The sequence below is a fragment of the Lynx rufus genome, unplaced genomic scaffold (genome assembly GCF_022079265.1).
Source record: "Lynx rufus isolate CCGP_SWC_20201006 ecotype Redwood Valley unplaced genomic scaffold, mLynRuf1.p SCAF_39, whole genome shotgun sequence".
Classification (NCBI taxonomy): Eukaryota; Metazoa; Chordata; class Mammalia; order Carnivora; family Felidae; genus Lynx; species Lynx rufus.
Window position 1 is genome coordinate 1,937,859 of NW_025814855.1, and position 25,341 is coordinate 1,963,199.

The window sequence follows — 25,341 nt, forward strand, 5'->3', positions numbered from 1 at the left end:
GCTAAGAACTCTATAAGGAGAGGCTGTTGAAGTTTGCACATGCTTTTTAACACGAAACAATGCCCACAAGATCCCTTTCCCCTTATAATCCATCGTATAGAACAGTCCCCTGGAATTGGGATATCTTCCTTTGTGTTACTGGAATGGGCTAGACTTTTCTAGATTGGATTTATTAAACATTTTTGCATCTAAGTGCAAAAAACTGTTTATTGAACACCTGTGTGCCAGTCCTGTGAGATAAAAATACAGTGGTGGAAAAAGGCAGCAGAGGCTTTGCCCTCAGAGACTTTGGGTTTAAGTGCAGGCACTCTCAGTTCTACTAGGTTCACGCATCTTCAGGCACATCTCTGATCATATGGGTAAATTGTTATTGTTGGCCTTTCTGGTCTGTCCTTGGACAGGCTACCCCCTCAGCCCCAACATTTCATGCGATCGTTTCAGACAAACCTTTACTCGGCTCCTTTGTGATGCTTTCGTCTCAGCTACCTCCAAACCTGTATCTTCTGTTTTCTTCAACGGTAGGCGTGGCTGTTGCCATGGAGGCAGAAGCTGGACTGGGGAAGTGGGGGCGAAGTGGGTAGAGCAGTTATGCTTTTGATTGGCCAGAGGCGCTGTCACAGGACGAGTTCACCTGAGATCTGGGTCTTCCTGAGGGTAAGGTGAGTATGGGACCCTGGCAAGTACTAGCACAGCACATCTGGCCCCACTCTGAGTTGCCCTTTGGTCTGTAAACAGAGTGAGTAAGGGGTAAAGGTTGGGTCACTTGGCCAGGATGGCACCTAACCTCATCTCACAAGACTCACCTGCTGTCAGGTACCGCTGTAGGAGTATGTCGATCAGTGTCTCCTTTTCCGGAGTTTGACTCTTGAGACAGGATCTGTGCCCCGTGTTAGGACCATAGTTATACAAGAACACGTTAGCAACATAACACTTTTCTGACATGTGCCTAACACTTTTCTGACATGTGCTTGTCCCTTCCCATGGCTCCATGTGTAAAATGGCGTCACCTGCCATCATTTACTGCAGCAGCTCTTTAGTGCTGCATGTGTTACCTTTTATAAACTGGAAATTAGGTGTATATCTAAGGACTTTATTGTAGTGGGCACCTGACTTTTTAGCTTTTTTTTTTCTTTTTTTAAATTTTTTTTAACGTTTATTTATTTTTGAGACAGAGAGAGACAGAGCATGAATGGGGGAGGGGCAGAGAGAGAGGGAGACACAGAATCGGAAGCAGGCTCCAGGCTCTGAGCTGTCAGCCCAGAGCCCGACGCGGGGCTCGAACTCACGGACCGCGAGATCGTGACCTGAGCTGAAGTCAGACGCTTAACCGACTGAGCCACCCAGGCGCCCCATAACTTTTTTTTTCTTACTAATATTTTACCTACTTGACTGTCCTTAAGTGGAGACTTGCTGGTTCAAAAGGAATGGGCATTTTTAATGTTTTTAAAACATAGGCTGAAATGGCATCCAGAATTATGGTTCATGCCTGCACCAGCCAGCTTCTTACCAACATCAGTTTTTCTTTTTGATTATTTTTGAAATATCTGCCCATTTGATAGGCCAAAAAGGTGTTGACTGTAATATTTCACATTTCTTTGATTCCGATGTGACTGTTGGAACTTATCACTAATTTTATGAACTGTATTTTTTATTTTCATGGGTAGACATTTCTCTTATTGGTTTCTAAGAGCTTCTCACATTTGAGATATTAACTGTTGTCTATGTTGCAAAATATTTCCCCCCTCTTCTTCTGGTTTGTTTTTATTTTGGTTGCATCTTATAGCACAGAAAATTTGTACCCATTTTTATTTTCCCATCTGCTGAGTAGTGAGTGAGTGGTCTTTTGGTGGGCTCTGGCATTGGAATTATGCTTGGGCCTTCTCCTCCCTGTCCCTGTTCTTTGCTGTTGCACACAGTGCCTCTCTGAACACACTTGAGATCTGTACCTCTGTGCACATGGGCAGACAGGTCTATCAGTTAGATTTCAGAATCCCTAGGATAGGGGATGACCTTACAATTATGTATTAATAATTGCTGGAGATCTGGGGAGTATATTCAACTTATAGCTGCAATTTCCTTATGTGATTCTTGGTTTCAGAAGTTCCAGACTTGATTCTTTGGGGGTTTCTAAATTGCCTGCCATCTGGTTTAGAATATGACCTTGGACTCCAGCAGGGTGGGATAGGCAGGGAAGGGAGGAGACCCCCTCAGTGTTAAGGTGTCAGGGTTGCGTGAACCCACTCGGTGGGCAGCACAGTCTCTAAGGCCTCTACTAGTGCTTTTGTTTATTGTTTTGTTTTAACTTTGAATTTATTTTTTTGACTAGGTAATACATGCTCATGGTAAAAAATAAATAAATAAAAACAAAAAACAAAAGGAGACTATACAGTGAAAAAGTAAGTTTCCCTTCTTTCCCTGGCCCCCAGTTCCCTTCCCCAGGGGTGATCACTATTAATCACTATTACTAGTCTCATATATATTCTTACAGAAATTGTCTAAGTAAATACGTCTGTTTTTATAGTTTCTTAGAATGCTGTACACATTTTCGTGTCCCATTTTGCACTTAACTACGTTAGAGGTCATCTTATATCCATTTATTTACAATTGGCTCATTATTTTAAAAGGTTTCATAATCATTATATGAATACGTACTATATTTTGTGCATTGTCAGCACTATTCAGTGACTATATTCTTGGACATATGTGATTATGTATTTCTGGAATAAATTCATGGAAATAGAATTTATAGGACAGGGTGTGTACATTTAAAATTTCAAGAAGTTATCCAAATTGCCCTCCATAAAATCTCCATTGCCATAAGCATTATGTGAGTACGCCCATTTCTTTTTCATACAGATACTTACATTGTCCATTTTTACAATTACTCTGTTCTCAAAGTCCTTTTTTACTCTCAGATCTGAAATGAACTTCCTCTGCAGTTGTGGGAAGGAGTTGTTAGGGCCTGATTCTTTTTTTTAAGTTTTTCCTGTTAAATTAAAAAAAAACATATATATATATATATATATATATATATATATATATATATGTATAATGTTCTTGCTGACCACAGGCTGTTCTGTTGCCCTTGTTAGAAAATCTTGAGCACATTTAAAGAACATCAAATTTGTTTACTCTAGTCCTGAATTTCTTGAGAAAAGAAATGAGTGAATTTTTGGTGTAGAAGTTGGCGTGTACCTTGTGATCGAATTCTTAAGGGTGTTCAAACGGTCGTATTATTAATGAGTAAGATGTCCTCCATCTCTTTTCTGTGCTCTGCAAGGGTTTTTATAACATGGTGAACTCATTGCTCATGGAACTTTTATGGAAGTTGCTCCTTAAATTATTTCATCTTTTTAAATTTCTTCCCTAGATTTTCCTCTGCTTTCTGAGTCAGGTTTGCCTGCCTGTATTTTCTTAGAAAAATTATTGATTCTCTGTCAAACCTTTTCATCCTACAGTTACTGTATGTAGTTTTCACCTGCTGGTGGTTTATGCTTCAAATATATGTGTACTGGGAGGAAAAATTACCATAGTAAACAAGTACATATATGAAGTCAAAGTTGTCCTTAATAGCTCTCAATTTTATCGTCTAGTTAGAAGAGCCCTTTCCTGCTCCATAATTCTAAAAAGTAATCTTTTATTTATTTTATTTTGATTTTAGTTTTAGCATTTTTATGTATGGTATGACCTTCTCCCCCCAAGTGAAAGATTGGCTAGTTTTCCTACCACTGTTTACTGAGGTAACGTGTGCCTTCCTTACTAGTTTGTAAATGCCACGTTTCATGCCACTGCCGGATACTTGACTACGTGTGGTCAACTTAGACCACAATTCCTAAGAGAATCCACTTTCTTATCATAAGTTACAAGTGGGTCTTTTTGTTGTTTTATTTCTTAGGTTTTGATGGTGTAAACAACCATCATTGTTATTTTTATGTAGTCTTTCTCCTTCAGGCATATTATAAAAGAACTTTCTTACCATGAGATTACGTGAAAATATTTCTTAAATTTTTTGTATGGATTGTTGGTCTTTTGATATGTGAATTTTCAAAATATTGACCAAATGGAACTCTTCCAGGTCAACTTTGGAACCATCGCCAAGTTCCCCAACATTAATATTCTTTGAAGTTCCATTAAATTATATAGATTAACTTGGGGGAGGTTTTAGAGCTTTAATATGCCAGATCCATACATCTCCCGTGATTATCCTATGTCTCTCCATTTACTGCCTTTTATTATTATAATTTGTAATCTTATCCATGTGGATGGTATTGTCTTTCATTAAATCTTTTCTGTCTTTATAATGGCAGTTCTCTTCCCACTATTTAAAATTTTTAATTGCTGATACATATTTAGGGAGCCTGTTGTAAGTGATTTTCTTATTAAATTATTGTCAGGTTTGCTTCCATTGATTCACAAAATCTGAGTGAATGCTCTTACATAAAAGAGAATGATAGTTTTAGATCTTTCTTTATGCCTCACATTTTTCTTGCCTCGTAATTGGCTGGAACTCTGAAGAATAGTGTTCAACAGTGATAGTGCCAGAGATTTTTGTCTGCTTTTATAACTGAATTTGATCTGTGGTTTGTTAATGCTAGTTTTGTACTGGCTTTTTAAATTATTCTGATTTCATAAAGACTTTCTATTTCTCTTTGTTGGTTTATGACCTGGGAATTGGCCTTTTCTTGAAGGCGATATATAAGTCCTCACCTCTAATGCTATCTGAATTCACAGCCATTTGGAGAATTGATTCTCTAACACTCTTTTTACATTTCTTCCATGTTTATTTGTCCATATATTTTTGTCTTTAAAATGTCTGCAGGTCCCTGGCATTTTGACTCTGTTCCCGTGGAGAGCTGCTTGTTCTGAAGTTCTGGAAAGGATCCTCTTCCCAAACAGGTGATTTACATACCTGAAGGTATCCTGTCACCTCTGAGAAGTTGCACTGGCGTCTTCTAGGGGACTGGAGTTTCCTCTGGGATATGAATGCCAAAGAGCAATCTTGGGCTTCCTGCCCTTTCATCTTTGCCATTCAGGCCTGCTGGGTTTGAGAGCTCTGCCTTGTCAGGGGCAGTCTCTCTGTCCCTCTTAGCCAAGCATCACTCTAGTCCTCAGAGACTGGATACTTGTCCTTTTCCTTCCCTGGCTTTGGAAGTCTTCTGCCTGGCAGGGTGCCATCTCATGCCCTCTCCTCTGTTGTCACCCGTCCTCAAGGAGGGCAGGGCAGACAGGGAGGCAGTGCTTGATTGCTGAGGGTCTTCCTGATGGACGTGTGTATGTGTGTGTGTGTGCGCGCGCGCGAGTGCGTGTGTGTGCTGATGCTTCAGAGGACAGCGGTGGGAGAGAGCATGGGTGGGGGTGGTGTTTGTGCGTGAGCAGAACCGAAGCCCATCACTGCAGGGGGGAAAAGGGCATGGCAGAGTTTGCTACATTTATTCCCCAATGATAAATGAAACACCTTGTTTTCTCTTTAAACATTAAAGAAAGAACTTTAATTTTAAACTTACTGGTTTTCCATTTAAAACAAAAGCATAGAATTTTTGCTGCATATTGTTTTGTTCTTCCTTGGAAGTAAAGCCAGAAGTACAAAACTGTCAGGTGAATTAATTCACTCACCCAAACCTAAATTTCTTTCCCATATTGCCTACCTTCTTGTACCATTTGTGGCTGTCCACAGAGGGAGATGGTTTAGGTAACGGGAAATGTATAGCCTTAATTGGTTATGTTAGAAAAAAGATGAAAATCAGCTTTTAAACTCAGTCTAAGAGGTTTTTCTAAAAAGAAGGGGCAGACAATAAAAAGACAACTAGGGAAATAAATGCAGCAATACAGAGGATTATCAAAGCTGTTTCTTTCCTAGAGGGGTTGGTAGAAAAGTGGGCAGGTGAGGGTGGGTGACACACCAGAATGTTCTTTGGAAGCAAGGGCATAGAGGTTAATCCAGGATGTTCTCTCTCCCCAGAAACGTAGCTGTGCTTCTTCAGCCATGTAATAATGCGTGCCTACATCTAAAACTTATTTAATTTATTTATTTATTTGTTTGTTTACTTATTTATTTATTTATTCATTTATTTTTAAAGTTTATTTATTTTTGAGAAAGAGACAGCATGAGCAGGGGAGGGGCAGAGAGAGAGAGGGAGAGAGAGAGAAAAAATTCCAAGTAGGCTCCACGCTGTCAGCACAGAGCACCATGCGGGGCTCAAACTCACGAAACTGTGAGATCATGACCTGAGCCGACACTAAGAGCTGGATGCTTAACCAACTGAGCCATCCAGATGCCCCTAAAACCAGTTTTTAAATGGGTTTATGTCTGTTAATTTCAATCTGTTCTACCATTGTTGGTACCTGACTTTGTGCCAGGCAGACACTAGAGGATACAGGTCTGGAAAAGTGAGTCTCTAATCCCTCGAGTAGAGTTTATAGTTTAGGCTGCAGAGAGGGGCAAGTTAACTGCAGCATTTAAAAATACATGTGAGGAGTGCTTGCAACACCTGAGAGATGGATAGTGCAGCTCAGGAGACCTATCGGAGGAGGTGGTGTTAGCAGAGCCCGAGGCTGGGGTTCAGGACAGGCACTCGTCAGAAGGGTGTGCGGTGCTGAGGGAAGGGGTCCTGAGCAGACCTGCAGACTCTGCCACTCTGGCCAGTAGAACTTTCCACAGTGATACAGATGTTCAGAAATCACCAGAAATGGTAGGTTTGGCCCTCATTCCCTGTATCCCCTTTTCCATTTTTGCTGAGAACAAAAATCAACCTCCACTTTTAGTAATGCCTGGCACCTTGAGCATTGTGGGCATTGGGTTGGTAGGCCTTTTAGGTATATTAGCTTATTTAATCTCACAGTTGTAAAAAGGGTTGAGGGCTGTTGTTCCCTGGTGTAGATAAGGGGACAGACTCCAGGACGTTGAGTAGTTGTCCACAGTCATGACACCCGTTAGTAGCAGAGGTGACTCTCAAACAGATTTGATGGTGCCCAGAGGTCATGCTTGTTACCCCTGTGGGAGGCTATGTTCGTGTGCTGTGCATGCATCTGTGTATTGCGAGTGTGCACATCTCTGCCCCCGTGGTTTGTTCACAAAGTGTTGTTGATGCCCATGTAGGGCAGCCCCACACTACTGCCTGATCCTCAACTTCTGGGACATGTGTGTATCTCCTTACGATCTACAGGTCCCTGAGTACTGACTGTCACAGCCTGCCGCGTCTTTCCTGTTGACTCATGTTTGGTTCCTCCAGTGAAAATCTCACTTAGAAAAATGCTGCCTCCAAAGTACTTGTCTGCCACCAAACCCAAGAAGTCTTGGGCCCCAGATGTACATGAGCTAGACAGTGACTTGACTAAGGAGCCGGATGCCACCATAAGAGAAGGTGCAACTGACCCTGAATTCTTTCATCAGAGGTTTCGGAATTTCCTCTACGTGGAATTTGTTGGGCCTCGGAAGACACTGTTCAAACTCCGAAACCTCTGCCTCGATTGGCTGCAGCCAGAGACTCGCACCAAGGAGGAGATTATCGAGCTCTTGGTCCTTGAGCAGTACCTGACCATCCTTCCAGAAAAGATCAAGCCTTGGGTGCGGGCAAAAAAGCCCGAGAACTGTGAGAAGCTAGTTACTCTGCTGGAAAATTACAAGGAGATGTATGAACCAGGAGGTGAGGCACGGTGGAGGCTGTTGGGGAGCCATGATCTCCCTGGGGTTCACAGCCGCAGCACCATTGGTAGTCGAGGCCAGGTCACTCTCTTCGTGGGGTGCCAGCCTGTCATAGGATGTGCAGTGACACACCCCTAGCCCCTCTCTACTACCCACAGGATGCCGGTTGCACCCCTCCCCAGCTGTGACAGCCGGACGTGATGTTACCACCTGTCCCCAGGGAGTAGAGCGCCCCAGTTAAGAACCGCCACCTTAAGGTGGTGTGGGTAGGAAAGGCACACCTCAGTGAGGGCCTCTGTGAGGAACTGACAAGCCTCTGTGCACCTCACAACCCTGGCCTGGGCTCCTTTTCATGACACGAAGGGTGTGTTACCCCAGAGAGCTGTGTGTGGCTGCTGTGTGGAGAGGAGGTGAGGGCGGTCGCAGCCACGTAGCCTGCCCAGGCGTGGTAGGAAGCTGAGGAATGTGGGGATCAGATCCCTCCAGCTTCCCGGGGAGGCAGGGGGTTGCACGGTTGGGGCAAGGGCAGACTCCACTCGGGGGAGTTATTTTGAGAACACAGGCGAGAGGTGATAGAGCATTAAGTCAGTGTCTGGTCCTCTCAGATGACAACAACAGTGACCTCCGCAGCGAAGACAGCATGAGCCGGAAGGGAGCAGAGTCCCCACCGCCACGTTCTGCGTCATCATTCTGCAGTGAGTAACTGTGTCAGGTTACGCCATTGGGGCAGACTTGGGCCCAGCTTCCCCGGCTACCAGCTCCGCCCAGTGCCCAGAAGTGTATGGTGGGCCTGGCACCATCAGTGGAGACAACGGTGCAGATCTGAGGGGAAGGACAGTTGATGATGGAATGAGACATTTTTATATCCAAGCAGACACCAGTGTCTGGTGTGAAATATAATTTTTTTTTTAAATAATGAGAAAGTATTTGAAGCTGTTTGAAATTGGCCCAGGAGGGGCAGAGTTCATCACTACTTTGCCTCTAAAACCTGTTTTAAGGTCATTCAAGAACTTTTAAAAAGGAAGCTTGCTTTTGGGAGGGCACGTGTTTTGTCTCTTTGGAGCAGGGTCATGTGCACATTGAGACTGGCGGGCGGGTCCGAAGTCATGGTCCAGAGTGTGGGGCTGATGGTGTGGCAGCCAGCAAACAACAGAGGTGTCTGCAGGGGACCGGCCTCTAAACCACGCTGTGGCGCTTGCTTTGCCGTCCGTGGCACTTGGGCAAAGCCTCCAGAAGTGGTGTTCTGGGTCCAGGGTAATCAAAAGAGCCCAGGTCATGCATGGGAGTCTGGAGACCTCAGTGTGGGATCCATCTCCTCAAGGGAGGAGGGGGATTAGGGCCCCCATCCTGCGTGGCCCAGAACCGTGTTAACTCCTTCATGTCTGGCTTTCTCAGGTGACCGGGATCGGGACTGGGACCAGGAGTGGGACCGGGAGCGAGACCGGGACTGGGATCTGGACTGGGACCGGGACCGGGAGCGGAGAGGCAGGAGCAGAGACCTGGGGTCTCGGGACCGCTGGCCATACCCCAGGAACCCCAGAGGCAGTATGTCCCATGCTCGGACTTCCCTGGTGGGCGTGCAGGGCCACACCACACCCTGTCCCTCTGTGACGCCTCGTCTCTTCCCAGGACTTCCTCAACGGGACCTTTCCCTTCCTCTGATGGAGAAAACAACTTTTGCGACAGAAAGAGAACGCAAACGTAGGGATTCTGTGATGGATTATGAGTCAAGATCCCAGGTATGCTTAGGTCTCCTCTCTTTCTGGAAAGGCCATCTTCATTTCATGGCAGAGAGGCCTTTCTTTCCCAGGAGGGTATGCTCATCCACCCTTAGGATCCCACCTGGGTGCGCAGAGGGGCACTTCTGCCCTGCATGGAGCCCAGGCCTGTCCGCAGAGGTGGCAAGTGGCTGGGGTGACTCCTGCCTACTTTCTGATTGACCCACATTGTCAGAGGAGCACTTCGCCATCCCACAACTGTGACATGTGGTACGTCGGTCATGTCAGTGGTTCCCTATGGAGCCAGGGAAGCAGAACCGTTGCAGGGGTCTTTCTGGCCCACTGCAGGGAACCAGGGAGGCTGTACGTCCACACAGCACACAGGCAAGAGAGAGCGAAGGCTCTGGAGCCAGCGAGGGCTGGGTGTGAGGCCCAGCTCTGCCACCTGCTAGGTGTGCAGCCTTGGACCGTTTGCTTGACTAAGCTGAGCCTCAGTTTCCTCATTTGAAGAATGGATGCAGTGACTGGGTCAGCGGGCTGCTGTGAGGAGTGAGTGTGACTCATGTGTATCCAAGAAAGGCTTAATGTGATGCCCGGCATGCGGTCGGCACCGCCTGCGTGTCGGCGGTTCTGGCAGTAGGTTTAGGAGGCGGTATGCTGGGGAGATCAGTGGAGGCGAAGAGGCCTTGGGATCTGGGCTGACCTGTATGGAGTAGGGTCACTCGTGACCCAGCATTCTGAAGGGGAGCCGCAGCGTGGAAAGGGCTTTGAGAGGAAGGGGAGCCGAGTGCGAGGAGCCTGCATCTCCTTCTAGCACTAAGGACCTCGCCCAGGTCAGGGAGTGCCATGGTGTCTGAGGTCGTCTGGGTCCCCACATGCCCTGGAAGCTTCAAGCCTTAACGACAGAGTGGAATTCAGCAGTCCCACAAATAAGCCTTCGTGGGATACCATGTGATGCTCGTTCCGCAGAGCTCTGGGAAGGAAAAATTGAGCGCTGGGAAGCAGTTGTCCCAGTGGTTTGGATTTGGATTTGAAAGGAAGCATCTTGAAGGCAGTAACCCTTGACTTCTGAAGGCCAGGTGAAGGTAGGGTCAGGAGGTCTCCGGCAAAGGCCCGGGGACAGGAACCAGACAGAAAGGCCAGGCAGGCCGGAACCCCGAGGGCAAAATTGCTGAGTCAGCCACAAGGTGGGGTTGGGCCTGGCCGCAAGGGTCTCGTGTCCTGCAGCCGAGCAGAGAGCTCAGGTCAGTCCCCAGTGCACTCCTGCAGTGGCACTCAGAAGTTGGCATCAGCCGATGGAAGGCTTCGGATCCCACCCTGAAATCTCTGTCACCGGTCCCCTGTCTGGGAGATAAGCAAGGAATGCAGGTGTGTATGAGAGGGAGGAATCGGCAGTGTCCAGATGTTGGAAGCAGAGCACCCCAAAGCAGCAGTTACAGGGGAAGGGATGCGGAGGAAGGGGGGTAGGGTCGGAGGTGACTGTCCCTCCAGCCCAGATGTCCTTGTCCCTTGTGCCAGGGAAACTAAGTCTGTGACACACTTAGTTTGCTACTAATTTTGTTATCTTCTTTGAAGAAACCAAATTGGCCAAAATTTTAGGAATCTAGACAAAAATACTAAACAGACTCACTCTTAAGCTTGATTTTTGAAAACAAAAAGGCTCTGTGATGCGCTCTTACCTCCGAGAATGTGGTGCGGTGTGCATGCACGGCTTGCAAGCCCTGCTCCGTTCCCACTTGTCTGTAGAGGGATGAGCGATGCGAGCCGTTATTTAGGGGGTGTTGAAACAGTCGTGAAATAAAGATGAGAGGAGGTTGCTAATTGGCTTTTGTCTCACTTTGCTCTTTAAATGCCTTTCCTCGACCCCGGTGAGGGTTGGCTCCTGGTCAGTGTAGGCCGAGAGTCTAGCCGCGGTGGGTCACTCCTAACCCGGCGTGCCGGGCTGGCGGCAGGCAGACGAATGGTATTGTGAGGCACCCAGAGCAGGAAGTCCTCATCCTCTTTTAGCGCCGCATGTAACTCTCTGAGCTGCCTCCTCTCCAGGTGTCACCCATTAGAGTGGAACTCGGTGGGCGCTCCTGCAAGTTGAGGTGCCGTTTTGGCTGCAGATACTAAGTGACGAGCCACTATAGGGACGCCCACTTATGGAGATTAACTTTACCTTAAATAAAGCATTGTTTTTCTTTCATAGAACAGCGTAGTTCAAAATTCAGTGTGCTCTTATTTTACTCAGGCAGACAGAAAGAAGAGTGTGAAAAATAACCCTTCCCTTTTGCCTTTGCCCATGGGGTCTCTCAGCACTGGGGACGGTGACCTTTCTGACTCCCTGAGCCTCCCAAGTTCTTGACCTCCTCTGCTCTCTCTACTAACGCCCCAGGTCAGGAGCCCTGGTTTCCTTCCTCTCACTACGGATGTCCTGTGTCCCTGCTGGCATAGCAGAATACGCCAGTGCTGGGACTCAGGACATACTGTCGCAAACCTGAGCCTAGTGGAGCTTTGGCTCTTGAGCTTGCCACCGGACAGGGGCTGGGCAACCAGCAAAAATGATGCCAGTTTGCTCTACAGGGTGCCTGTCCCGAGTTTTAGAGCCTCCTGAGCTTCTGTAGCTTGTGCGTCGTTCTAGGCCTTCTCAGCCCAGACCCAGAAAGAATTCTAGTTTTGAAACTCTGCTCAGTTTTGGTTGTGGCTTTTGCTTTTCATCGCTAGATGTTGGGAGTTGCATCAATGACGCCTTCCTCTAAATCCCAGTGTATGTTCTGGTTTATCTTGTCGTGCGTGCCCTCTTGTTTCCGCATTTCACATGGCTGTGTCCGTGCCACTTCCCAGCAAGGAGCTGTAATAAATTCAATATCAAAATGTCTTTACGTAGTAGTTTAGTAATTTACTTTTTTTTTTTTTTTTTTATGTAATTCTTCTTGATGTTTGAACAACACGTCCCATTGCAGAAAACCCTCACCCGTAATATCGCAAGGCGGGTTGATGCTGACTCTCCCATTTTACAGATGAAGAACCTGAGGCTTAGAAAGATTTCTGTTCCCAAGGTTGCATGGCTCAGAAATGGTACAGTCCTCCTTTGGTCCTTGAGTTTTCTCTGGTTCCAAAACCTGTGGGCTTCCCACGGTGCTATGTCCATCCTTACATCTATCTCCAGGCCTCAGTGCCATCCGTGGTCCCTGGGACAACACTTCCCTGAGACTGCTGATGTCCTAGGGCATCAGTAAGAAAAGGTACTGTGAGGTCCTGCATAGGAGACTTCCGAGTAATTCAGGGACTTGTAAAATGACTTTTAGAGACGTGTTCAGCAGGTGGGAAAGTCAGCTATAAAATGAAGGCATTCAGTGCTTCAGGTTCCATCGGGGTTATTTGGGACATCTCCACACCTGGAACAGCACAGCATGTACCCATGTTGTGCAGTGAAGGTGAACACAGGACACAGTGGGACCGCGGAGGGAGGCTTAAGTCCCACCTCCTGACCAGACGTCTGCTGAAACACGTTTTCCATCCCTGCACATGCCATGCGTAGTCCATGTTTGGCCTGTTGAAGCTCTCACACCACTGCCCCCTTTCTCTGTGTCAGAGTCTTCCCACTTAAGGCCCCACTGAAGTTCCTCTACCAAACCCATTTAGCACTGATTATCTGTACCCCACTTTATTGTTTATTGTTCTCTAATTGTTTCATGAGTCTTTTCTCTCCAACCAAATTATAAGCTGCATGAGGGCAAGGAATGTGTGTCATACGTCTTTTGGATCTTCCTCACAGTCTAGCACCAAGGTAGGTACGCAGTAGGTCCGTAGTAAAACTCGCCCTGGATCACTCAGAACCCCAGACACTGTGCGCACTTTCTACATATCTGTGTGTGTAGCGCCCGTATTGCCAGCATTCTTCTCTCTTGGGCACCCGTGGAAGGACTCCATCGAGAGGTCTGTGTTTGGTATTTTAGGATGCCGTGTCATACCAGGACGTTGTGAACCTGACCGAGGACAGGAAGCCTCAGAACCCGATTCAGGACAACATGGAAAACTACAGGAAGCTGCTCTCTCTGGGTAAGCAGACAGACCCAGTTACTGGAGCTTTTTGTCACCTGACTCTTAAAGCTGTAGGACATTAGACTCCATGTTAATATGTTTGGATTTTAAGGGTGATAAGAAGCCTTTGGAATATTTTAAGCAGAGAAATAAATGATGAGATGTGTTTTTGAGAAATCATTCTGGCTTTGGGTATATTGAGTGTATTGTACAAGGTCGTGGAGAATGGGGAGATGGCTCTTGCCACAAGAGTTGGTACTTTTTCTAGAGAGGTGGCAGTGAGGATTTTTAAATACCTACTTAGAATGGGATCCTGAGTTCCAGTTTGGACTTCCCTTGAAGTTGGCTAGCATAGTGGGCAGTTGGCTGGCACTGAGGGGAGAGAGCTTTGCAAGGCAATGGAGCCTCAAGGAGCTCTGGTGTTAGGGGAACAGCTGAGGAAAAGAGCCAAGAAAGAGGAAGAGAATCATGGAAGCCAGTGAAAAAGAGGGTGTCAGGATTTAAGTGCTCATTATAGGAAGGTGAAGACTGAAAAAGGTGCACTGAATTTCAGGACATGTACTGGTCTCTGTGCAGATTTCTAGGTGGAATCAGGAGAATTAGTTAAAATTCAGGTAATAAGTCATACAGAGAAAGACAGATACCATATGTTTTGACTCTTACGTGGATCCTGAGAAACTTAATAGAAGACCATGGTGGAGGGGAAGGAAGAAAAAAGTTAGAGAGGGAGGGAGCCAAACCATAAAAGACTCTTAAAAACTGAGAATAAACTGAGGGTTGATGGGGGGTGGGAGGGAGGGGAAAATGGGTGATGGGCATTGAGGAGGGCACCTGTTGGGATGAGCACTGGGTATTGTATGGAAACCAATTTGACAACAAACTTCATATTAAAAAATAAAATTCAGGCTAGAATGGGCTGAGGAGTGGACAGTAAGGACATGGGACTGCACATAGAAGACACTCCAGGAGTTGGGCCTGGGCCACCTCCTGTTTAGTGGTTCCTAGGAAGGTAGGCACCATCTTACGGTGATGAGTCTTGTGCCCAGCTTGAGCATAAGCTGTCATATCATTCTTGTGAACAGGGGTTCAGCTTGCGGAAGACGACGGCCACTCCCACATGACACAGGGCCATTCATCGAGGTCAAAGAGAAGTGCCTACCCAAGCACCAGTCGAGGTAAGCACGAGGCAGGTTGTACCTAGTGGCCATTTGAGTTAATGGGATGGGAGCCGTACATACGTATTGGTAGACCTGTTACATTTTATATTCACACCATCATCACAGAAGTCTCCATGTTAACAGGTACAGGAATTAGGGAGTATTTACACTTGGGGTTTCTTTTCAGGTCTAAAATCTATGCCTGAAACCAAAAAGTCAACCCATCGGCGGGGAATTTGTGAAGATGAATCTTCCCACGGGGTGATCATGGAAAAATTCATCAAGGACGTTTCGCGCAACTCTAAATCAGGACGGGCAAGGGAATCTAATGATCGGTCCCAGAGGTTCCCCAGAAGGCCAGACAATGATTGGAAGGAAGTTTCGTTCAACAAGAGGGAGTCGGTGATTCAGGAGAGGGGCTATGAAGGGAATGGCTTTGGGGGAGGCTTTAATTTTAACTCGAGTCTTGTTTCCAAAAAGAGAGTTCTTGAAAGAAAAAGGCGCTATCAGTTTGACACAGATGGGAAGGGTTCAGCTCACGAGCAGAAGGGCTATGCAAGGAAGAGACCTTTTGAATGTAGTGAAATGAGAAAAGCCATGAGCATGAGCAGCCTTAGCGCCCCCTCCTTCACTGAGTCGCAGCCACTTGATTTTGGGGCAATGCCCTACGTGTGTGATGAATGTGGGAGGTCTTTCAGTGTGATTTCCGAATTTGTCGAACATCAGATCATGCATACTAGAGAGAATCTCTATGAGTATGGTGAATCGTTTATTCATAGTGTGGCTGTCAGTGAGGTTCAGAAAAGTCAGGCTGGAGGGAAACGCTTTGAATGTAAGGAGTGTGGGGAAACCTTTAATAAGAGTGCCGCGCTTGCCGAACATCGGAAAATTCATGCTAGAGAGCATCTTGCAGAATGTAATGATGAGGAGTATGAGGAGCCATTCATGCCTAGCCCAACCTTCAGTGAGCTCCAGAAAATATATGGGAAAGATAAATTCTATGAATGTAAGGTGTGTAAGGAAACCTTCCTTCATAGCTCTGCCCTAATTGACCACCAGAAAATCCATGGTAGAGATGACAAAGATAATGAGCGTGGGGAAGGCTTTAAACCCAGCCCACCCCCCAATGATCTTCCGAAAACGTATGGTAAAGAGAAAATGTATGAATGTAAGGTGTGTGGGGAGACCTTCCATCACAGCTCATCCCTGAAAGAACATCAGAAGATCCATACTAGAGGAAACCTCTTTGAAAGTAAGGGTAAAGTGTGTGAGGAAACATTTATTCCTGGTCAGTCCCTTAAAAGGCGTCAGAAGACGTACCCAAAAGAGAAGCTGTATGACTTTACAGATGGTGGGGATGCCTTTAGGCAAAGCTCAGACCTCAGTGAGCATCAGATAATTCATTCTCGAAAGAACCTCTTTGAAGGCAGGGGGTACGAGAAGTCTGTCATTCATAGCGTGCCCTTCACTGAATCCCAGAAGAGTCATACTATAACAAGACCACCTGAAGATGATGAGGACCAGAAGGCGTTCACCGTCAGCTCTAACCCTGATGACAACCAGAATGTTCCTCCTCAAGAAAACGTCTATGAGAGGAAACCATATGAGAGGTCTGTTATTCATAGCTTAGCCTTTGCTAAGGCTGAGAAGAGTCACAGTGCAGTGGGGCCCAGCAAACCAAAAGTGATTGCAGAGTCTACCATTCAAAGCTCAGGTGTTACCGAACACCAGAAAGCCCATGCTGGAGAGAATACCTCTGAAGGAAAGAAATACGAGAGGTCTGTTATCCATAGTGTAGCTGCTTTCAAACCTCCCAAAAGTTGCAATGGAAATGAAGTCGTTGAATGTGAAGAGAAGGGAGAATCCTCCACTTCTGTTTCAGACCGTCATGATAAGCAACAGAAAACTCCTGCCAGAGAGAACCCTAATGAAGGGGGTAAGAATGACAACTACAAGGACTCTGTCATACAAAGCGTATCCCATATGGAATCTCAGAAAAGTCCAACTAGTCAGGGATCCAGTGAACTTAAGAAGGATGGTGAATCATCTACTCCCACCTCAAATGTCCGTGAACATCAGAAGGCTCGTTCGAAGAAGAAAAACATTGAGCGTAGGAACTATGAGACCTCTGTAATTCACTCCCTACGTTTTGGTGACCATCAAACATTTCGCCCTAGAGAGAAATTCTATGAATGTCCAGAGTGTGGAGAATCTTTTGTTCGTAGCTACGACCTCACTGAGCATCTGAAGATTCACGATAGAAAGAAGCCCTCTGGAAGTAAAAACTACGAACGTTCTGTAATTCGCAGCTTAGTCTCTACTGATCCTCAGACGAGTTACGCTGAGCAGCAACCACAGACAAGTTATGCTGGACACTCATCACAGATGAGGTACTCTGACCAAGCAGCGCAAACGAGTTATGCCAAACACCCAGTGCAGACGAGTTACTCTGGAATGCACATGAGTTACGCTGTACAGCCAGGGCACGTGAGTTACACACAGCAAGCAGCACAAACGAGCTACATGGTGCAACCGACACAAATCAGTTATGACGAGGAGCAAGCGCAGACAAGTTACGCTGAACAGCAAGTACGCAACAGATGCAGGGAGTGTGGGGAATGCTTTGCCACCATCGGAGACCTTGGTGCACATCAGAAAATCTATGCCCGAGAAGAATTCCATGGTCGGAAGCTCTTTGGAGACACTGTTATTCAGGGCATAGGCCTTGAAGGGCCTCGGCCGGAAGAGCCTCGGCAGAATGAGCCAGACGAGCAGGATGAGCAGGACGAGCCTGAAGATGCAATCTATGGCTGTAAGGACTGTGGGCTAGGCTTCGCAGATCGCGCAGACCTTAAGGATCATCAGAAAGTTCACGGCAGAGAGTATCTCATCGATAGTCGTGAGTACACCCATTCTGTAATCCACACCCATTCTGTCAGCGAGTATCAGAAAGATTACATTGGAGAGCAGCTCTATGAATGCCCGGCATGTGGGGAATCCTTCGTTCATAGCTCATTCCTTTTTGAGCATCAGAAAATCCACGAGCAAGATCAATTTTATGGCCAAAGAAGGTATGATGAGCCTTTTGTGCAGCCCCTGGTCATCAACCCACGGAGGCCTCGTGCCCCACAGAAGAATCCCACTGCAGGAACATCCCTTCAGTGCCACGTGTGCGGACAAGACTTCATTCATGGCTCTGTCCTCGGTGAGCATATGAGAATTCACACCAGAGAGGATTTACCGGAACAGGGCCAGAGAAGTGAAGATGCAGTGAGTCCAGGCTTAGCCCTTACTGAGTTTCAGAGAAGTCAGACCGAAGAGAAACACTATGAATGTAAAACATGTGGAGAAACCTTCCTCAGTCAGTCAGACCTTAGGGAGCACATGAGAATTCATGAGAAAGACGAGCCCTATGATTATGGGGCCTCTTTTGTTCATACTTCATTTCTTACTGAGCCCCCCAAAAGAGATTCACCATTCTATGAATGCAAGGACTGTGGGAAGTCCTTTATTCATAACACCGTTCTCACCAAGCATCAGAAGCTTCATCTTGAAGAAGAGGAAGAGGAAGGAGCCCAGGAGGTGGAAGCCAATGTCCTTGTTCCACGAGAAGTGCTGCGGATCCAGGGGTCAAACGTGGAGGCCGCCGAGCCCGAGGTGGAGGCCGCCGAGCCCGAGGTGGAGGCCGCCGAGCCCGAGGTGGAGGCCGCCGAGCCCAATGGAGAGGCCGAGGGACCAGACGGGGAGGCTGCAGAGCCAGACGGGGAAGCCGAACAGCCCAACGGAGAGGCCGAACAGCCCAACGGAGATGCTGATGAACCAGACGGGGCAGGGATCGAAGACCCAGAGGAAAGAGCTGAAGAGCCAGAGGGAGATGCTGATGAGCCAGACGGGGCAGGGATCGAAGACCCAGAAGAAGAAGGCGAAGATCAAGAGATTCAGGTTGAGGAGCCATACTACGACTGCAGGGAATGCGGAGAAACCTTTGCTTCCAACTCTGCCTATGGCGAGCACCTGAAAACCCATGCCAGGGTGATAATATTTGAGCCTGGAAATGTCTATGGGGAAAGCTCCCGCTACACTGAACATGCCAGCACCAGCACCAGCGACAACGACAGGGCCGATGACAAGTATTTCAAGTGTGATGTCTGTGGGCAGCTTTTCAGTGATCGCCTGTCCCTCGCTAGACACCAGAATACTCATACCGGCTGAGAACATAAGTATAAAGGTTAGGAAACCTTCACTTAGAACTTGACCCTTACTAAACCAGAGACTTCAGACCAATCCATAACAATGTCAGAAGAAACTTACCTTGGCACGTACACACCTGACTTTTAACATCAGACAACTCAGACTAAAAAGAAACCAAAGGTGGAAACTGCTTTGGTCTCAGCTCTCCCCCATCTAGCTCTCCCCCATCCTGCGGTCTCCCATGCAGCACCAGTGTGTGCATATGGGAAAGCTCTAGCACATACCTTGCATCTGAGTGACCTTATTGAGGGAAAACCCCAGGGGTTTTTGAGACTACAGAAATCGCCCCAGTCAACTGTAAATGACATTTCTGCAACCTATATATAATGCTCCCTGCAGTGTATATAAAATAGCATATCGTAGCAAAACAGTAATCACATATCTTTGGATTTGATATGATATACAGTTACAGTTTACTGTGCAGAAGTACCTTACCTGGTACTCAGATTTTTTTTTTTTTTTTTGGAGGAGGAAGAGAGCAACAAATTAGAATATATTTCTAAGCATCTTAGATTCTGAGAAAGACTTCTTGTGCATTATTTGGACCCCATTGGTATCGTTTCGAGTAATTGTGTGTCATTCCTTACTCTTAAGTATTCCTGTACAAGTGTAAGCATGAAAGGTAAAATGTCTTTTATTCTTTGCTGTTTGAAAAGAGAAGTGTTTTGAACTTCCTTTTCAGCCATTTCGTCGACACCAACACTTTGGAACCTAATGCTGTGTAAGCCTTTACAATATGTGGATTGGCCTTTTGTGACCCAAAGTGGTTGGTTGCCACATTGTACCTTGCAGTGGTTCTCATGCTAAAATATTACAAGTTTTGTTTTTTTTTTTTAACCAACCTGATGTGTGTTTGATAATGAATTTACAAAAACTGAAGCTTTTCCCTATAAATCCTACGTTTTTGCCTTTAAAGAGTGGGTTGCAACCATCACTAGATCACAGTAGTGCCTACTGACGGTTGAGAACCAGAGGGAGAGACTTTTGTGTTGTAAATAAGGATGCAGGCTAACAACTTCCATCACTTCCTTTGTGCGCTTCCTGCCTTAAGTGACAAGTAGCATCGTGGCTTCAGTAGTGTGAACTGCCACAAGTCAGTCTGCACCCTGGGTGCCCAGGAGCTAGTATCCTTAGAGCTTTCTATCACTTACCTGATTTCTTGTCTTCACCTGTCTGACCCTCCTCCCCCATGTCTAACTTAAATTTTAAAAATTAAAAAAAAAAACAAAAAAAAAAAACAAAAAACAACAAAAAAAAGCTTTCTTTACAGTCAACTTAAGCTTAACATGGACTCAGGTTCCCCAGCAGCCTTAATTTGTTTCCTTACCATCTGTTCCTCCCTCTTGCAGCCCTTCTAAGTATTTCCGAGCTATCTATCCACTAGTGTCACATTTGTCGGATCACCTCAGTTTTCCATTTAATCACAAATTGACCTCATAGCTTGAGGTTTCCTGTGTCCTGTTCTGTGGACCACCTGTACTCCTTTTGCTTCCCCTCCCCTTGCATAATGACTATTAAATTTTTTGGCTTTGAGTTGGCTGGAAAAAAAATTAAAAAAAAAAAAACCTTAGAAGTGGATCTGTAGATTAAGTGAGCAAAAGACAACAGCAGATAATTTGAGCAAGCAAAATTAACCTATGTGCTGGGGGAACGTGTCTAAATCTTCCTCTCCTAGATCCGCGTGGTTAGGGCTTGGGGAATGTGTGTCAGAGCTGCAGGGAATGCCAAAGTTGGGGAAGGCTGTAGGGTTGAGAGCACGAAGCAGAAATGAGGAAGCCAAAGAAGGAAGTCCTAATACATCGCCAGATCTAGGAGGGTGGGGAAGCAGACAGAAGGAAAAATGGGAAGCAGGGCTGGGAAGCCCAGGTTGGTGGGAATGAATTGAGCAGGATGTCCTGGGCAGTGAAGAAGGGGCCTTTTTGGGATAGGTGAGGGCCAGCTGCATAGAAGGACCTGAGGTTGGAATGGACAGCCAAGAAAACAGGAGAATCGAGGCCCCGCAGCACAGGAGGGGGACCCTTTAGATGGGAACCACCATTATGTTATCAGGGTGAACTTGGGTGGATCGCTGTTGGCAGTATTAATTGGTAGAACCTTTTCAGAAAACAACTTGCCAAATGACAGGGTGTCCATTCCAATCTCATGTTAGTGAAAAATTAGGAATGACATAAATGCCAAAACAATAGGACGATTGCGTGAAGGTGTTCATGGACTGTATGCAGCTGCTTAAAACTGATAATCAAGAGTTATGTAGCAACGTGGAAATATATTTACGGAATATTAAGTGGAAAAAGCAGGACACAGAATTATATTTATACTACAGTTATAACTGATTAAAAATGTATGCTTATAGTCAAAAGCTGTTGTGTTGTTGTTGTCGTAGGCTAATAGTTGAGCATTATTTTCTTAAATTCTTTGAATGTTCTTTATAGTAGTGTTACTAAAAAGTTTATAATCACGTTTCCATTGTGAACATAATTTGAACACATCATCAGACACTTGGAAAATACAGAAAAGTGGAGGAAAAAAAATCCATATTCCAACCTTCCAAAGACAGATACACACTCTTCAACATCTTGTTTATTCTTGTTTCTGTGCACAGGTTTATGATTATAACTGTGTCAAAACGTGTATTCAGAATAGCTGTTATGTTACCTTTGTGGAATTATGGTTAAACACTTTCATCTTAATGTTTTCAAATGTTCCTTATGATAGTGTTCTTATAACAAAGTTTATTATGTTTGTTTCCATTACAAGCATAATACATACCCAGAGGAAAATTTGGAAAATATAGTAAATTAGAAAAGAGGAAAAAGTCACCCATATTCCCAACACCCAACAACTACTGTTAACATCTTGATCTATTTCCTCCATCTTGTTTTAGTGCACAAGCTTGTGATTATAACAGTGTTAAATATGTATGCATAAAGTCTAAAATGAAAAAATACTGAAAATAATTAAAATAGTGTTGTCATTGTGGGATTATGGTTAAATATTTTGTCTCAAATTCCTTGAATGACCTTTGGTGTTTTGGTATTAAATCTTGTGTATGTATTTCTCCATTACAAATATAATACATACTCATAGCAAACTTTGGAAAATTCAGTAAAACTAGAAGAAAAGTAATTCACCCATATTCCCAACACCCAGCAACAGTTGCTGTTAACATCTCGGTCTGTGCACCAGTCTATGATAATTAGGGTGTTAATGATAGGTATACATAGAGTCAAAGATGGGAAGAAATATGGAAAACAATTAAATAGTTGTGTGGTCGTCGTGGGATTATGGTGAAATATTTTGTCTTGGTTTCCTCGAATGGTCTCTATCATAGTGTTTTGGTAATCCACCTTTATTACATATATACCATTATAAACACTGTATGTGTTCATTATAGAAACTTTGAAGTTACAGAAACGTAGAAGAGAAACTCACCCATATTTTCACCATCCAAAGACTGTGGTTAACATCTTGATATATTTTCTTCATCTTGTTTCTGTGCACAGGTTTTTGGTTTGTTAATATGGTTGTGGTTGTTCTATCTATCTGTAATAGTGTCAACAATAAAAATAAAGTTAAAAATAAGATATTGGTCAGTCTCCTCTTTTGTCCATTTTACAAGTTTGGGGTTGGTAAATATAGTCTTTTGTTATGACCAGAAGTCCAAAAGCTCAGTGCCTCCTTAGGCCCTTAAGTTTGGCTTACAAATCTTACTCCATTTTTAAGTATTGCATATCTCAACAATTCCTTTTAAGAGTACATGATTATGCATTAAAATTTTTTTTCTATGTTTTTATTTTATTTTTGAGAGCGAGAGAGAGAGAGCAGGGGAGGGGCCAGAGAGAGATGGAGACAGAATCTCAAGCAGGCTCCAGGCTCAGTTGTCAACGCAGAGCCTGATGTGGGGCTTGAACTCACAGACCACAAGATCATGACCTGAGCTGAAGTCGGACGCCCAACTGACTGAGCCACCCAGGCATCCCTTTGAGTCCACATTTTTAACTGCACTTATATATATTCCAGTAGCGTTTTTTTTAACTTGATAACCACAACTATATTTCAGTTACTTGAGTTAGTATTTTTAATTTTTAATCTCAAATAGGAGATTCTCTCAAACAAAAAAACCCCACAAACAAGAGTGAGCCCTTAACATAAAAAGGTTAATATCATGGTTTAGAATCTCTTTAAAGTGTCTATTTCCAACTCTTCCTTGAGGTTAAAAGTTTTCAGGGGAGTCACTTCCCTTATTTTAACCTGACTTTACCACCCAAAACATCTCACGCATTTGGTAGGGTGTCATTCCCCGGTGAACTGGGAGTTTTTTGTTTTTTTGTTTTTGGTTTTTTTAATATAATTTATTGTCAGATTGGTTTCTGTACAACACCCAGTGCTCATCCCAACAAGTGCCCTCCTCCCTGCTCATCACCTACTTTCCCCTCTCCCCCAACTCCCATCAGCCCTCAGTTCTCAGTCCTTAGAAGTCTCTTATGGTTTGCCTCTCTTCTTCTCTGTAACTTTTTTTTTCCCCTTTCCCTCCCCCATGGTCTTCTGTTAAGTTTCTCAAGATCCACATATGAGTGAAAACATATGGTATCGGTCTTTCTCTGCCTGACTTATTTCACTTAGCATAATACCCTCCGGTTCCATCCACGTTGCTGCAAATGGCCAGATTTCATTTTTTCTCATTGTCAGGTAGTAGTCCATTATATATACAAACCACATCTTTATCCATTCATCAGTTGGTGGACATTTAGGCTCTTTCCATAGTTTGGCTGTTGTTGAAAGTGCTGCTGTAAACATTGGGGTACAAGTTCCCCTGTGCATCAGCACTCCTGTATCCCTTGGGTAAATTCCTAGCAGTGCTATTGCTGGGTCATAGAGTAGATCTATTTTTAACTTTTTGAGGAACCTTGTAATTCCACCATGACCAGAGATTTTTGGCCAGGTTGCTGAGTATATCACTGCTGGCTACAATGGTGGTGTGCATTATGCCCAATTTGGAATTGCTGTCCCTGACTCCATGACACAAAAATGGTTAAATACTTGACTCCTTCTAATCTGCAGGTCACATCATTGAATTCTACTGTTAGATATAAAAATACAGTTTTCATTTAATTCTAACTGTAGAATTTGACAGTGGCAGAATCCCTGGTGATTTCATATTATTAGAAACTTTTATTTATATTAAAATGAAATCCCACTGAACTATGGTTATCTCTTGTGACGTCTAACCCCTTGGTCACAGCATTGATGGCCTTTCTATGTGAGGGGTCAGTGTAGTTCAGGGTGAGAGGGTCAGTTCTCTCTCTTTTTTTTTTTTTATATATATATGAAATTTATTGTCAAATTGGTTTCCATACAACACCCAGTGCTCATCCCAAAAGGTGCCCTCCTCAATACCCATCACCCACCCTCCCCTCCCTCCCACCCCCCATCAACCCTCAGTTTGTTCTCAGTCTTTAAGAGTCTCTTATGCTTTGGCTCTCTCCCTCTCTAACCTCTTTTTTTTTTTTTTCCTTCCCCTCCCCCATGGGTTCCTGTTAAGTTTCTCAGGATCCACATAAGAGTGAAACCATATGGTATCTGTCTTTCTCTGTATGGCTTATTTCACTTAGCATCACGCTCTCCAGTTCCATCCACGTTGCTACAAAAGGCCATATTTCATTCTTTCTCATTGCCACGTAGTATTCCATTGTGTATATAAACCACAATTTCTTTATCCATTCATCAGTTGATGGACATTTAGGCTCTTTCCATAATTTGGCTATTGTTGAGAGTGCTGCTATAAACATTGGGGTACAAGTGCCCCTATGCATCAGTACTCCTGTATCCCTTGGATAAATTCCTAGCAGTGCTATTGCTGGGTCATAGGGTAGGTCTATTTTTAATTTTCTGAGGAACCTCCACACTGCTTTCCAGAGCGGCTGCACCAATTTGCATTCCCACCAACAGTGCAAGAGGGTTCCCGTTTCTCCACATCCTCGCCAGCATCCATAGTCTCCTGATTTGTTCATTTTGGCCACTCTGACTGGCGTGAGGTGATATCTGAGTGTGGTTTTGATTTGTATTTCCCTGATAAGGAGCGACGCTGAACATCTTTTCATGTGCCTGTTGGCCATCTGGATGTCTTCTTTAGAGAAGTGTCTTTTCATGTTTTCTGCCCATTTCTTCACTGGGTTATTTGTTTTTCGGGTGTGGAGTTTGGTGAGCTCTTTATAGATTTTGGATACTAGCCCTTTGTCTGATATGTCATTTGCAAATATCTTTTCCCATTCTGTTGGTTGCCTTTTAGTTTTGTTGGTTGTTTCCTTTGCTGTGCAGAAGCTTTTTATCTTCATAAGGTCCCAGTAATTCACTTTTGCTTTTAATTCCCTTGCCTTTGGGGATGTGTCGAGTAAGAGATTGCTACGGCTGAGGTCAGAAAGGTCTTTTCCTGCTTTCTCCTCTAAGGTTTTGATGGTTTCCTGTCTCACATTCAGGTCCTTTACCCATTTTGAGTTTATTTTTGTGAATGGTGTGAGAAAGTGGTCTAGTTTCAACCTTCTGCATG

The 25,341-nt window shown here is 44.9% G+C and overlaps 1 protein-coding gene across 1 annotated transcript; it reads left to right on the plus strand.

The window, feature by feature from the left end:
- Positions 1-391: 391 nt before the first annotated feature.
- PEG3 (paternally expressed 3) lies at positions 392-22,354 on the plus strand. The gene is made up of 10 exons (XM_047094334.1): positions 392-659; positions 2,327-2,396; positions 4,820-4,896; positions 7,164-7,643; positions 8,248-8,337; positions 9,038-9,187; positions 9,272-9,381; positions 13,302-13,404; positions 14,469-14,561; positions 14,731-22,354. Exons 4-10 carry the CDS (start codon positions 7,250-7,252, stop codon positions 18,753-18,755), a joined length of 4,965 nt encoding a protein of 1,654 aa, XP_046950290.1. The 5' UTR covers positions 392-659; positions 2,327-2,396; positions 4,820-4,896; positions 7,164-7,249; the 3' UTR covers positions 18,756-22,354.
- Positions 22,355-25,341: the final 2,987 nt, after the last annotated feature.

What these genes read in the sequence shown, in the direction of transcription:
- PEG3 (XM_047094334.1), top strand. Translation starts at nt 7,250, where the DNA reads ATGCTGCCTCCAAAGTACTTGTCTGCCACCAAACCCAAGAAGTCTTGG. An exon ending in CCCCAGGAACCCCAGAGGCA is followed by an intron (nt 9,188 to 9,271) that starts GTATGTCCCATG and finishes GTCTCTTCCCAG; the next exon opens with GACTTCCTCAACGGGACCTT. An exon ending in CTACCCAAGCACCAGTCGAG is followed by an intron (nt 14,562 to 14,730) that starts GTAAGCACGAGG and finishes GTTTCTTTTCAG; the next exon opens with GTCTAAAATCTATGCCTGAA.